General features: G+C 42.3%; 2 protein-coding genes across 2 annotated transcripts in view; both read right to left on the reverse strand.

Annotated features, from left to right (window-relative positions):
• LOC133121449 (verrucotoxin subunit beta-like) overlaps positions 1–6,307 on the reverse strand; it is an 18,859-nt gene extending 12,552 nt beyond the window's left edge. The window contains exons 1-4 of the mRNA XM_061230613.1: positions 6,231–6,307; positions 5,790–5,892; positions 4,609–4,701; positions 2,239–3,528 (exon numbers count right to left, since the gene is read on the reverse strand). Coding sequence (XP_061086597.1) covers positions 2,239–3,528; positions 4,609–4,699 — 1,381 coding nt within the window. The 5' untranslated portion in view covers positions 4,700–4,701; positions 5,790–5,892; positions 6,231–6,307. The remainder of the gene's footprint in view (positions 1–2,238; positions 3,529–4,608; positions 4,702–5,789; positions 5,893–6,230) is intronic.
• Positions 6,308–11,681: 5,374 nt separating this feature from the next.
• LOC133121450 (stonustoxin subunit beta-like) overlaps positions 11,682–13,666 on the reverse strand; it is a 116,017-nt gene continuing 114,032 nt past the window's right edge. Inside the window, exon 3 of the mRNA XM_061230614.1 lies at positions 11,682–11,978. Within this exon, the coding sequence (XP_061086598.1) occupies positions 11,682–11,978 (297 nt within the window). The remainder of the gene's footprint in view (positions 11,979–13,666) is intronic.

Here is a 13,666-nt window from a genome sequence, read left to right on the forward strand (position 1 = left end):
CACAGTCCTTTTCTGTATGTATGAACAAAAAACAATGTCTATTTGTTTTTTCTAATAACAAAAGAATTAGCAGTGGGCTACAACTAGCAGCTAAAGTTCTTGAATAATTATTTCAGGCATTAGTGTAATTACTGTGGTGTGACTGCTACAGGTGACTGGTAACATATGTAAATGAACCACTCGGACAGGGACAAGACATGTGTTGCATTCAGACTTCTGTTGTCTCGTGGTTTTGTGTCTGAGGTTTGCAGCTTATGAGTTTACATGTTCTTGTGCTTGATTGTGCTTGATTGTGCTGTTTGATTGTGTTTGTTCTCAGTAAAGTTTCATTCCTTTTGCCATCCTATCCCTGACTCTGCCTGGTTCTCTGCACTTGGGTCCACGCCCCAGCCCACACACCTCACACCCCTAGTATTTGCATTCTTAATCATTCCCGAAATGGCCAAAATTGCCTTGTCATAACTACCTAGTTCGCAATCTCGTGCAGAACTACAGACATTCAACCATGCTGCACCACCAGCATTGTCTCATGATGGTCTGTCTTCCACAGACCACTCCTAACATGAATTCATTCATTCATTCATTCATTATCCTAACCCGCTTATCCTGAACAGGGTCCGTGCTGCCTCCACTCCTAACAATGCAGCAAAAACAATCCCAATGAATACATGAAGGTAAGTTGTGCAACTGTGACCTTTCCAGACAGAATCTGGGACAGATGTTTATTCTGGGACAACCAGTTTGAAACCGCTGGTAGCTGGTTGACCAGTTCAGACCACCAGGGTATACCAATACATATTCCTTTACTGTGTGTGTGCTATATGTATGAACAAAAAAACATTTCTAATATAAAAAGAATTAGTCGTGGGCTACAACTAGCAGCTAAACTTGTTGAATAATTATTTCAGGCAATAGTTAAATAACTGTGGTGTGACTGCTACAGGTGACTGGTAACATATGTAAATGAACCACTCGGACAGGGACAAGACGTGTTGCATTCAGGTGCTTTCCCCCAGGTGTTGTTCCTTAATTAATTAAGTCACTGATTCTCAAGAATTAGAATAAGAACTAGCAGCTAAATCTCTGGAGAAATTATTTTAGTGAGGCATTTGGCATTAGTGTAATTACTGTGGTGTGACTGCCAGAGGTGAGTGCCAGCGTACGTTAACCACTCAGGCAGGGACAAGACATGTTTGCATTCAGATGCTTTCCCCCAGGTGTGGTTCCTGGATTAATGAAATAATTCTGATGGTTGTGTGAAAATGCTGGGCAGACCAGTTTCAGTTCCAGGTTTGTAACACCCTCAGGGCAATGTGATAAATCACTGTTTAAAGAGTGAAGGTAGCCTTGCAGTTTAAATGAGGCTGCGTATGTGTGTGTGTGTGTGTGTGTGTGTGTGTGTGTGTGTGTGTGTGTGTGTGTGTGTGTGTCCTGGTTTGATGTTAATATCAAAAGATTAAACACAAAACAATATCAACGTTCTAATGCTTTATTGTCATTTTGGGAAAATCTGATAACACATGAATCTATATTAAACACAAAGCCTTCATCTGTATTGAACACAAATCAGAGAAAACTGCATTCAAACAGCAATATTACTACTATTGTGATTATGATTATTATTATTATTATGATTATTATACTATAAATCAAACAAAGGATTACATGAAAATCCAAAACATTAAAATGTTAAGAGAAATATCTAATTATCAAGGTCTGATTAAGAAAAAGAAAAACTGATTATTATACTACAACTACACTTTTTCTGTTAGGGAAAATACACTCAGTCAGCACTTAGGTATTTAATACATTTATTTTTTCAACTGCTGTAGCCTATCCACTTAAGAGTTATGATGTGTTGTGTGTTCAGAGATGCTCTTCTGCATACCACTGTTGTAATGTGTGGTTATTTGCGTTACTGTCACCTTCCTGTTAGCTTTGACCAGTCTGGCCCTTCTCCTCTGACCTCTCTCATTAACAAGGCATTTCTGCTCACAGATCAGCCACTCACTGGATGATCTCATGAATAAGATTTATTTTTGTTTTTTGCACTATTGTCTTCACTTTCAATGTTCCTGTATAGGGAATCTGTCTCGTCTTGCAGTTTCCCTTGTTTAAATGTATAAAAAACAGCTCCTTGGCGTGAGGGGTCTGAAGTGTAGCTAATGATGAATTTAGATTTTAAATGTTTGAGAAATTTAAAAAATTTCAATTTGAACTGAAAATCTGCCAGTGTACGTCTCATCTCCGCAGAGATCTGTGGGTCATTGAACCAAGGCTGGGCCTCCTCTTTGAAGCTGAGGTCCTGAGCTACAGTGATGTTTTGCATTGCCCTGAACTCTTCAGAAGCCAGGCACTCAAACAGGTTTGAGAGGTACGGCTCCTCCTTCTTCAGAGAGGTGAAGTTGAAGATGCAGACACGGTCAATGGTTGGATCACCGAGAACTGCATTCAGCTCAGGTCCAGGTGGCATGATGTCACAATGCTTCAGAAGATTGATGTAGCTTTCCAGCACCCCTACTTCAGACTCTTTATCATCAAGCCATTTTCCCATCTTGTCAGGAGTGAATGATGACTCATCGATGAATTTCAGAGTGGCCACCAGTTTCTCTTCCCCCTCTGTCCCACCCCGGATAGCTGGCAGAAGCTTGCTCAGATTATTCTGGAGGGTGTCTTTGTAAGTGGCCAATATGTTTTTGAATTCGACCAGGTTCTCTTTTAAATCTGTGACCTTAATGGCCTCACATCGTTGTGTGGCGTCGTCGGCTCTCATTTGGGCCTCGTGTAGCTGGCCCATCTGGACTTCCAAAAGTGTCACCAGATTTTCACTGATCTTGGTGACCAGCTGGGCTGCGCATTGGTCCAGGTTCATCAGAGGATAGAGCCAGACCTTCACAGGCATCGCTTTACTCCCATCCCCTATTAGCTCCGGGAGCTTTTTGTACAACTGCACGGCCTCCTCATAAGTGGTGGGGTTTTGCTCCAGCGCTAAATTGCTGTGGAACGTGCAGCTGAACTTCTTCACCTTCTTCATCTCCTTGTCTGTCAGCTTCAATTTTCCCGAACTGCTGATATCAACTTTAGAGATCTTAATGGTGGACGAATCCAGGTTCCCCTGAATAACTTTCTTGTCCTCCTCATTTGATGCCATCTGGTCGAAGACCATGAAGACCTCACCCCCATACAGTACTGCTGTCACCACATGGGTGGCACTCTTCTGGTCAAACACTTCGGGGTATATCACATTGCCCACCTGGGTCACAGTCAGCTGCTTGAACTCAGTCGTTTGTTTGTAGTGCATTGTGGCCCTGCACTGTCGCATGGAGGACAATGTGTCATTCAGGTAGCTGCCCGACCTCTCCACCGTCACGAGCCCTGCTATGAAGCTTGCTGTCAGCGAGGCACTGATCTCCATCAGCTGGGTCTTCTCACTGAGGGAGTCACATGTGCTAACAGCAACACGCGTGTGGGGCTGTGGTTTCACATCCACATCTTTTCTGATGGCTTCTTGATCCCACAGTAAGACTCCTAACACAGAGGAGATTTCAGTCATTTATCAATAACATTACCATCAAAGTGTTTTCATTCATTTCTAATGAATGAATAATAATATATTCATTGTACAGTATATACACATACTTAAACAAATAAGCAAACTTCAGATCATCAGCTTGGAGGCATTTGCTGAACGGAGGCAGTGTGACTGATATCAGTTATGTTATTGAAACAAAAGCAATTAAGATGTCTGGATTTCAGCAAATTTATATTGATACCAGCGAAAAGAGAGAAAAGCTGTCAATACTATGATATATCTGACAGAAAAATCTTTCGGGGTGGCCTGTAGTGTAGTGGTTAGGGTACATGACTGGGACCTGCAAGGTCAGTGGTTTGATCACTGGTGTAGCCAAAATAAGATCGACACAGCCGTTGGGCCCTTGAGCAAGGCCCTTAACCCTGCATTGCTCCAGGGGAGGATTGTCTCCTGCTTAGTCTAATCAACTGTAAGTCACTCTGGATAAGATGTAATTAATGGAATGTAATGCTAAATCTCCATTTTAGAAATGGTTCTTAATTAAAACTTGAAAAAAAACTTGTTTACCGAGACTTAAGGTAATCTGTAGCTAACCTTAAATTTTACTGAGGGAAATTTTAGTTTTGTGTTTTATGCAACACTTAATGGATTTTAAAGGATTACTTTAAACATTACATTACCTGAGATGAAGGTGTGTTTAACAGGTACATTACCTGAGATAAAGGTGCTTTTAACAGGTACATTACCTGAGATAAAGGTGCTTTTAACAGGTACATTACCTGAGATAAAGGTGCGTTTAACAGGTACATTACCTGAGATAAAGGTGCGTTTAACAGGTACATTACCTGAGATAAAGGTGCGTTTAACAGGTACATTACCTGGGATAAAGGTGTGTTTAACAGGTACATTACCTGGGATAAAGGTGTGTTTAGCAGGTACGTTACCTGGGATAAAGGTGTGTTTAACAGGTACATTACCTGAGATAAAGGTGTGTTTAACAGGTACATTACCTGAGATAAAGGTGCGTTTAACAGGTACATTACCTGGGATAAAGGTGTGTTTAACAGGTACATTACCTGGGATAAAGGTGTCATTGCGACAGTCATACAGCATGCCAGGGTGCAGGGGTCGTCCAAGGGCTGCAATTTCAATAGTCTCTGCATCCATGACTGTGAACAAGAATACAATTTGCCCTTGGCTTTTTCATACAATACAGGAGCAGCAAACCAGGACCATTAGACAAAGCCAACAAGGGAAAACAAACTCCCAAACATACAATTCATTACCACAAGCAAACCAATGCACATAGGAGCCTTGTGCATTGTGTCTTCTACATTTCCAACATTGTTTATTATACTCAGAGCTTGAAAACAAGCCTAAACTAAAGCAAACAGAAGGGGGGAGGGTGAGAAGCCCTGACTAGTGCCTCTGGAAATGGGGAACTGCAAAGAGCAAATATTATTGGTAAGAACCATTGCATGGCAAAAGCCTTCTTTGCAGATGGGGTGTGGGCATCTCTGGCACAATGATCCATGTGCAGAAGTCTTCAGATTTTGTCAGCTGTAAATCTGGATTTTATGAAACCTGTTTGTGAAAAACTAGTAAGAACACGCAGAAAAGGGCTCTGATTCACTATCATGTTTCAACAGAATGCCTTCATCAGAGTGTAGGAATGAGCTCAACAGATCATTATAACACAACAGCTGGGAGCCTAATACAGCCCACCAGTAAATAATGATGCAATTATCCAATAACTAGGATCATTGTTTTTTTTTACAGTTAAAGTTATTTAATAAGCACACATGCATGCACATGCACACACACACACATACACACACACTCACACATGCACACACATTCACACTCACACACACTCATGCACTCACACACATATACACATACACACATGCACACACACGCATACACACACATACACAAACACACTCACACTCACACACACACACTCATGCACTCACACATACATATACACATACACACATGCATACACACACACAGAGACACACACACGCACACACAGGCACGCATATACACACACACTCACATGCACACACACACTCGCACACACACACACAAATATACACAGACACAGAGACACACACACACACTCACTCATGCACTCACACATACATATACACATACACTCAGGCACACACACGCATACACACACACTCATGCACTCACACACACACACATATACATATAGACACACGCACACACACACACAGAAGAATCTGACCTGTGATGCTCAGATGAATGTCCCTCGTGTCTGATTTTCTCTGCTTGTTTAAATACGCTTAAAATACAGATCCTGCGACACACACTTCTGCTCTCATGGGAACCTGTAAAACAAAACAAAAATTAAGTGAAGAAGACATTTCATTTCCCTGAGCTATTACCTTAAACCCGATGAACCAGGTTGTGGGAATAAAATGCCATTAATCTCTCACCCTTTCAATAAAGACATTGCCATTAAAAAACCTCTCAATGGAGCCTCAATAATGAATTAGGAAACATCTCCCCGCTTTGCTTGAATTTTTGCAGTATTTCCAAATAAAAAACATCCACATATCTTTCTGTCCAGACACCTGAATGATCACTCATCCCTGGACATGGTTCTGCTTCGTCTGCATTGCTGTTTCTCACCTTCACCTGCCCCCGCCACCACAAACAGCCATACCTGAGTCCTTCCTGTTCGCTGGCTCTGGAACGTGGACTGTGTCACTCTGTTAACAAACCCGCTTATTCTGCCATCTCCGCGCTTGGTTCTGATTGCCTGATCTGTGACACATCCCAGGTAATATACCTGATAAACACGCCTATATCTCAGGTAATGTACCTGATAAACACGCCTATATCTCAGGTAATGTACCTGATAAACACGCCTATATCTCAGTCTGCACTTTTAGATCTGCACCTGCACACAGACGCACGCACTCACACACACACACACATACACTCATGCACTCACACACACATATACACATACACACATGCACACACAGATGCACACACACGCGCGCACTCACACACGCACGCACGCTCGCACACACACACACACGCGTTTTAGATTTGCACCTCCTCCTCAGAGACTTACCTCTGCTCTGCTCCCTCATTTCTGGCATACTTCTGTTTCATTAACCATTTGACATCTGACTTCTTGGGTAAGTTTAGTGTTTAAAATCAGGTCCCCCTTCCCTTGTGAAGGAGATCTGGATCTCAATGGAGTATTCTTGGTCAAATAAAGGTTAACTTTACTTACCTTTAAGGTTAAATAAACGTTAAAGTTTCAAAAGCTGTGTGGCTTAACCTCTGATGTAACACTATTGCACATCTCAATCTTGCTCGGCGCGAAACAGCAGAACTGCGTTTTCTTGCTGCTGGAAGCAGATTTATAGCTGAAACATGGATCTGTATCCATGGGTGGGGCTTCTGATTGGGCGTGGGATTGACATTTTGTCTGCCGTCCTGATGAATGATAAATGCCAAACGTGATGGTGATGAATGATGGTAAATGGTTGGCATTTATATAGCACCTTTCTCTAAAGCACTATTCAATTTATGCTTGTAATTCACCCATTCATACATACACCAACAGGCAATTGGCTGCCACGCAAGGCACCAACCAGCTCGTCAGGAGCATTTAGGGGTTAGGTGTCTGTCTTACTCAACCCTCCGACTGCCCTTACCACCTGAGCCAATGTCACCCTCAAGATAACAACCAGCTCTTTTGCAATAAAATAAATCCTGCTTTAATCAAACCGCAAATGGCATTTTATTAATTCATGTGTTCAGTTTGCATGTGATGCAGCTTAGTTGTTTGTTCATTCACCCGTTGAGTTTGAACACTTATTAATGCAATTATCTAAATCAGCCAATCGTCTTGCAGCAGTGAAATGCATACAATCATGCAGATACAGGTCAGGAGCTTTAGTTAATGTTCACAAATCAGAATAGAAAAACCTTTTTTTTTTTAAAGACCGTGGTTGAGACGGGTGCATGGGGGTTGGACCTAAAATGCACGACTCAGACAACAAAGATGTGAATAAAGTCCCGTCAGGGGTTTAAGGTATTGTCCAATGAGCGTAGTCAAAAACAAGCAAAATTCATACACAATAAACCCAGCCAAAAGAAAAGTAGAGTACCGATTAAGAAGGTGGTCTCGAAATCGGTAAACCATGCAAAAAGTCCAGTAACCAGGAAAGCTGCAGACAGACGGCAGGCTGGCAGGCTCAGAGTCAAAGGCAGTGGAAGAGTCAAGGCCGAAATCCGCTCCAGGGGGCAAGACAGCAGGCAAGAGTTTGTGGTACAGGCAGGCAGTGGTCAACAAAACAGAAGTCAATAACGATGGTCAATAAACAGGCTTGGATCTTAACGGGTCGCCAACGTCTTGGAAAACCGCTCAAAAGGACACTGAAAAACAGGAGGCAAGAATTTTGCAAAGATATGAGCTTTATGCAGGTGTAGACAGGTGCAGACAATAGCTTGAGAGCAGCATGCGAATGGAAATCAGGTGTGGAGGATTGACCAGTTAACAAGATAATTAGTAATCGTTAGTAATAAACCTATCCTGCCCTTGAGTTAGTAAATTAGTAAATGACATGCACAAGAAACGTAAGGTAAACATGAATACATGATTAAAATTTTAGTATTACCCAATCCTGATCTAGCGTTAGTAGATTAGTAAGAAGACGAGGGAAAATGAAAGGAATGCAAGGTTTGCGGAAAGACACAAAAAAGTGTATGCTAATCAATGACCAGAACAACATAAGAAATAAAACATAACAACATAAATCATGACATCACAAGTTTGCAAACTGTGACATGAATAAACTATATAATGTGACATGAATAAATTATGAAACGTGACATGGCAAGACTAGAAAATACATCGTAACACGAACTAAACATGAAACATAAAATGAATGACATGAAAATGAGACGTAACAAGAAATAAAACATAAAAACGTGGCGAGACTAGACTAACATAATATGTGACATGAAAATGAAATAACTAAGACAATAAGTAAACATGAAACATGACATGACAAGCATAAAACGTGACAATATCATATTGGAATGGCATTTGCTTTTGTAGAGGGGATCAGTCAGCCTCCACACCAGTGCCAGTCAGGCCCCAGTCAGCCTCACAGACAGGCCCACAGATAGCACCAACGCCAGCCTCACAGACAGGCCCACAGAGACCCAACGCCAGCCTCACAGACAGGCCCACAGAGACCCAACGCCAGCCTCACAGACAGGCCCACAGATAGCACCAACGCCAGCCTCACAGAGAGCCTCCATGCAGTGCAGAGATAGAGGAGGAAGAAGCCCATGCCCTAATAAGCAAATCAGTTCAAATTAACACAACATCCGTTCCCAGTCTCGGAGAGGAGCTTTGTAGAGCATTGGTGTCTCTTGACAGGGACTGGGAAGAGTCCAAGGGCGTAGGTTTGATTTTCACATTGGTAGGGACACAAATGGGAGAGATTCGGAGGGGATGTAACCCCCACTGGAAGCTTAGGCATTTTGCATAGACTTCTGACCACCATTTCATGTCATCTAGAGCTTTCATTTATAGATAATTATAAGTCAATTTGCAATTGCTGCTCATCAATATACTCAAAATAATAGTTTCATTCAACAAACATAGGCTAACTGTTACCCATACCATTAAGCCAGCTCCCGCAATATTTAATAATTTGTTGCTGGAGATCAGAAACCATTAAAAAAAATTCTGAATGAATGAATTTTTGAATGAACATGAAACGCGACAGTGGTATATTTGTTGGTGCCAGACAGGCTGGTTTGAGTATCTCAGAGACTGCTGATCTCCTGGGATTTTCACACACAACAGTCTCTAGAGTTTACCTAGAATGGTGTGAAAAACAAAAAACATCCAGTGAGCAGCAGTTCAGCGGGAAGAAATGCATTGTTAATGAGGGAGGTCAGAGGAGAAGGGCCAGACTGGTCAAAGCTGACTGGAAAGTGACAGTAATGCAAATATCCACACATCCATACAACAGTGGTATGCAGAAGAGCATCTCTGAACACACAATGCATCATAATTAAGTGTATAGGCTACAACAGCAGATGAGCAATAAGTCTTAAAATTAATTGCTCACTGAGCGTATATATAGTATATACCCAGTGGTTCCCATTCTGGGTAGGCTGGATTCTGTTCTAACCACAGTTGCAATCCCAGATTTTTATTTTATTTTCGTTTTGTCTTAATAATTTTTTCTTAAGGTTTTATTTACCCTCTTAAGCCACATTAAGTCAGAAATGACTGAAAACTCCAGTTTGATGTCCATGTTGTTCTCATTGTGCTATAGTGCAAATAATTACATAAAAAGAGGATTAAAATGTATTTTACTGATCAAATTAAAGACTGGGGTGAATCAAAAGGCTCCTAAATGGTGAAATGGCCATTCAAACTTTACGGAAATGGTATGTCCAGACTGGAACAAACCAAATTAGGAGTCTATTAATTCACCTCATTCATCAACATTTTGTTACCCTTTTCATGTTGTTACAATATAGCACAAAAAGCACAGCATATTGTTTTTTGTTCTTCATTGCTATTTTAGACATGATATGTCTGAAGAGGGAAAATAATTCCTCTAGACATGAAAAGCACATAAAGTAAAACTAACAGCCTGTTAAAATTCTGTGTTTGGAACAAAAAACCCCATACACTGGGGCCCCCCAGGACCAAGGTTGGGAACTTATGAAGCAATGAGCAATTATCAATGACCACAAATGCATGTGACACTGAGCTCTGACTGCAGTTCTCGGGCTGGCCAGCAGAGGGCACTGTGGCTCCACAGTAATTGTACCATGCAGGTGCATTGTACTATAAAGTGAATACCCATAACCATAAGAAGTGCGGAATGTTCAAGGAATGTAGAAGATTACACAGTTCATATTCAATAGTCTAGGGTATCGATAACAGGGCAATCAGCCATGGCAAAGATAATCCAAAACGTGTTCATGGTCACAGGCAAAAGTTTGGTAACTCAGAATCAGGAAACAATGAACAGGTGAAACGAATGATGAGCAGAAAACAGGACAAGCAAAGTAGGAGCAAAGTAAAAAAGCAGAACGGCACGGTGGTAGAATGACCAAGTCTCTGACCTCTTTCAAACACAGACTGAAGACTCAACTCTTCAGGCTGCACGTTTCCCTCCCTACCTCACCACCATGATTTGCCTTGTATATGCCATAGACTATAATGGCACTTATATAGTTATAAATAGATATTGTTGTGTTTTATATTAGCTATTGTATTGTTGTACTCAGGGTATTCTAGCTGCCAACTGTGGTATGCTAGTTTGTAAGTTGATGTATTCTTCAAGGGTCATCTGCTAAATGCCTTGTAATGTTGTAATGAGGGACCAGAATGGAAAACAGGCATGAACATGCAGCTCGACCGCCAGGTGCTCGTAGTGACAGGTCTATGGGTGCAATCATAATACCGGAGAGGAGGCAGGGAGCAGGTGGCAGGGAGCAGGCCTGGGACTTGCTGAAGACTAGGTGGCTTTGGTCACCAGGGCAGGTGTGGACTGACTGGAGGCAGGACACATGGCAGCCGGGGCTCCAGCCCGTGGTGGTCCCGTGGACCCAGTCCTTGGTTGGGTTGTAGCGTAACAGCTATAGTCTGCCCAAAACCACAGGAAAAAGGAATGACTTCATAACATCAAAGGCAACCTCCTCTTGGTGGTTCCCCAAAATCGGAAGGCTGACAGGTGAGGTGACAGTATCCACTTTGGGCAAGGGGGCACCCATGTGAGCATCAAGGTTGAGGTGGGTACTCCCAGCCGACTGACCACCGTGGGGAAAATGAAATCGGCATCAGCTCCCGAGTTGAGGAGAACCCGCACTTGGAGTCGTACCCCCTCCAAGCAAATAGCGGCGCACAGGGTGGATCGGGAGGTAGAGGGGGTTGGATCAATAGAAGCGCTCGTCAGAACCCCCTCACTTACTGGTCGACATTTCCTTTTATCGGGCAGTTGCTGACATGATGACCTGGTAGAGTCATGCCAAAATCTGTCTCTCTCTCTCCTAAAATAGCCTGGTGCGGCTGACTTATATATGTTCAGGATCGGGGTTCTCTACCAGGGGCTGATGACTAGGAGTGTAGTTCTGGGGTCGCCGGGTTTCCCTGGTACATCTCACAATGTCGATCCCTCAGGCGTGAATCCACGTGGATGGCCAGGTCAATCAGTCCGTCCAGACTAGAGGGCAGCTCACAGGTGGTCAGTTCATCGTGTGTTCGATCAGGCAGACCGCTGTAGAACGCGGCATTTGTAACGCAATGTGGTATCAACCAGCCGAGGTCGCCAAAGTCTTTGTCGTCGCCCAGGATGCGGAAGAGTTGGCGAGTGGCAGCTGGTCCAGAAGCAGTGTGGACTGAGACCCTGGGCCTCTGCCTGCCAGCAGGGGGAGCTCTTCTAAGGGTGCAGCAAAAACAATCCCAACGAGTACATGTACTGTATATGCAAATGTGTGATGTAGATACACCTGCTGAAAAAGAAACGGCTCAAGTTTGGTTTAGAAACCGCTGGTAACTGGTTGACCAGTTCAGACCAGCTCCCAGCTCAACATGGCTTAGCTGGTTGACCAGTTCAGACCAGCTCCCAGCTCAGCATGTTTTAGCTGGTTGAACAGTTCAAGACCAGCTCCCAGCTCAGCATGTTTCTAGCTGGTTGACCAGTTCAGACCAGCTGCCAGCTCAACATGGTTTAGCTGGTTGACCAGTTCAGACCAGTTCCCAGCTCAACATGGTTTGACCAGCTCACGCTATGTTATGAAACAGCTGGGAGCTGGTAATTCAAGCTGGTCATAGCTGGGTTTTACTCTAGGGTAGACCAATACATATTCCTTTACTGTATGTGTGCTATATGTATGAACAAAAAACAATGTATGTTTGTTTTTCTAATTCAAGAAGAATTAGCAGTGGGCTACTACTAGCAGCTAAACCTCTTGATTAATTATTTCGTCCTCCTCTGTGAAGCTGAATTGTTGAGCTAAAGAGATCTATTCCCTTTTCCTGAACCCATCAGCTGGCAATTTCCAGCTGGTCAAGCTGGGATTTACACTTGGGTGAACCAATACACAGTCCTTCACTGTATGTACGAACAAAAAACAACATATATTTATTTGAAAATGTTTTATTTTAGTTAGGCATTTGGCATTAGTGTAATTACTGTGGTGTGACTGCCAGAGGTGAGTTCCAGCGTACGTGAATGAACCACTCAGGCTGGAACAAGACATGTTTTGCATTCAGATGCTTTCCCCCAGGTGTGGTTCCTGAATTAATGAAATAATTGATTCTCAAGAATTCTGATGTTTGTGTGAAAATGCTGGGCTGGCCAGTTTCAGTTCCAGGTTTGTAACATCCTCGAGGCAATGTGACAAATCACAGTTTGAAGAGTGATGATAGCCTTGCAGTTTAAATGAGGCTGCGTACGTGTGTGTGTGTGTGTGTGTGTGTGTGTGTGTCCTAGTTTAATGTCAATATCAAAAGATTAAACACTGAACAATATCAACGTTGTAATGCTTTATTTCCATTTTGGGAAAATCTGATAACACATGAATCAATATTAAACACAAAACCTTCATCTGTATTGAACACAAATCAAAGAAAACTGCATTCAAACAGCAATATTATTACTATTGTGATTATTATTATTACTATTATGATTACTATAATATAAATCAAAATAAAGATTACATGGAAATCAGAAAACATTAAAATGTTAAGAGAAATATCTGATTATCAAGGTCTGACTATGAAACAGAAAAACTGATTATTATACTACGAAAGGAATTTTTTTATGTTTTAGAAAATACATTCAGTAAGCACTTAGGTATTTATTAGACTTATTTTTTTTAGATTTCTCCAGCTGTAGCCTATCCACTTAGAGTTATGATGCGTTGTGTGTTCAGAGATGCTCTTCTGTATATCACTGCTATAATGTTGTGTTGTTATATACCAGCAAAGTAGCGTAGTGATTAAGGTACATGACTGGGAGCCGCAAGGTCGGTGGTTTGATTCCCGGTGTAGCCACAATAAGATCCGCACAGCCATTGGGCCCTTGAGCAAGGCCCTTA

The sequence above is a fragment of the Conger conger genome, chromosome 2 (assembly GCF_963514075.1).
Source record: "Conger conger chromosome 2, fConCon1.1, whole genome shotgun sequence".
NCBI classification, from domain to species: domain Eukaryota; kingdom Metazoa; phylum Chordata; class Actinopteri; order Anguilliformes; family Congridae; genus Conger; species Conger conger.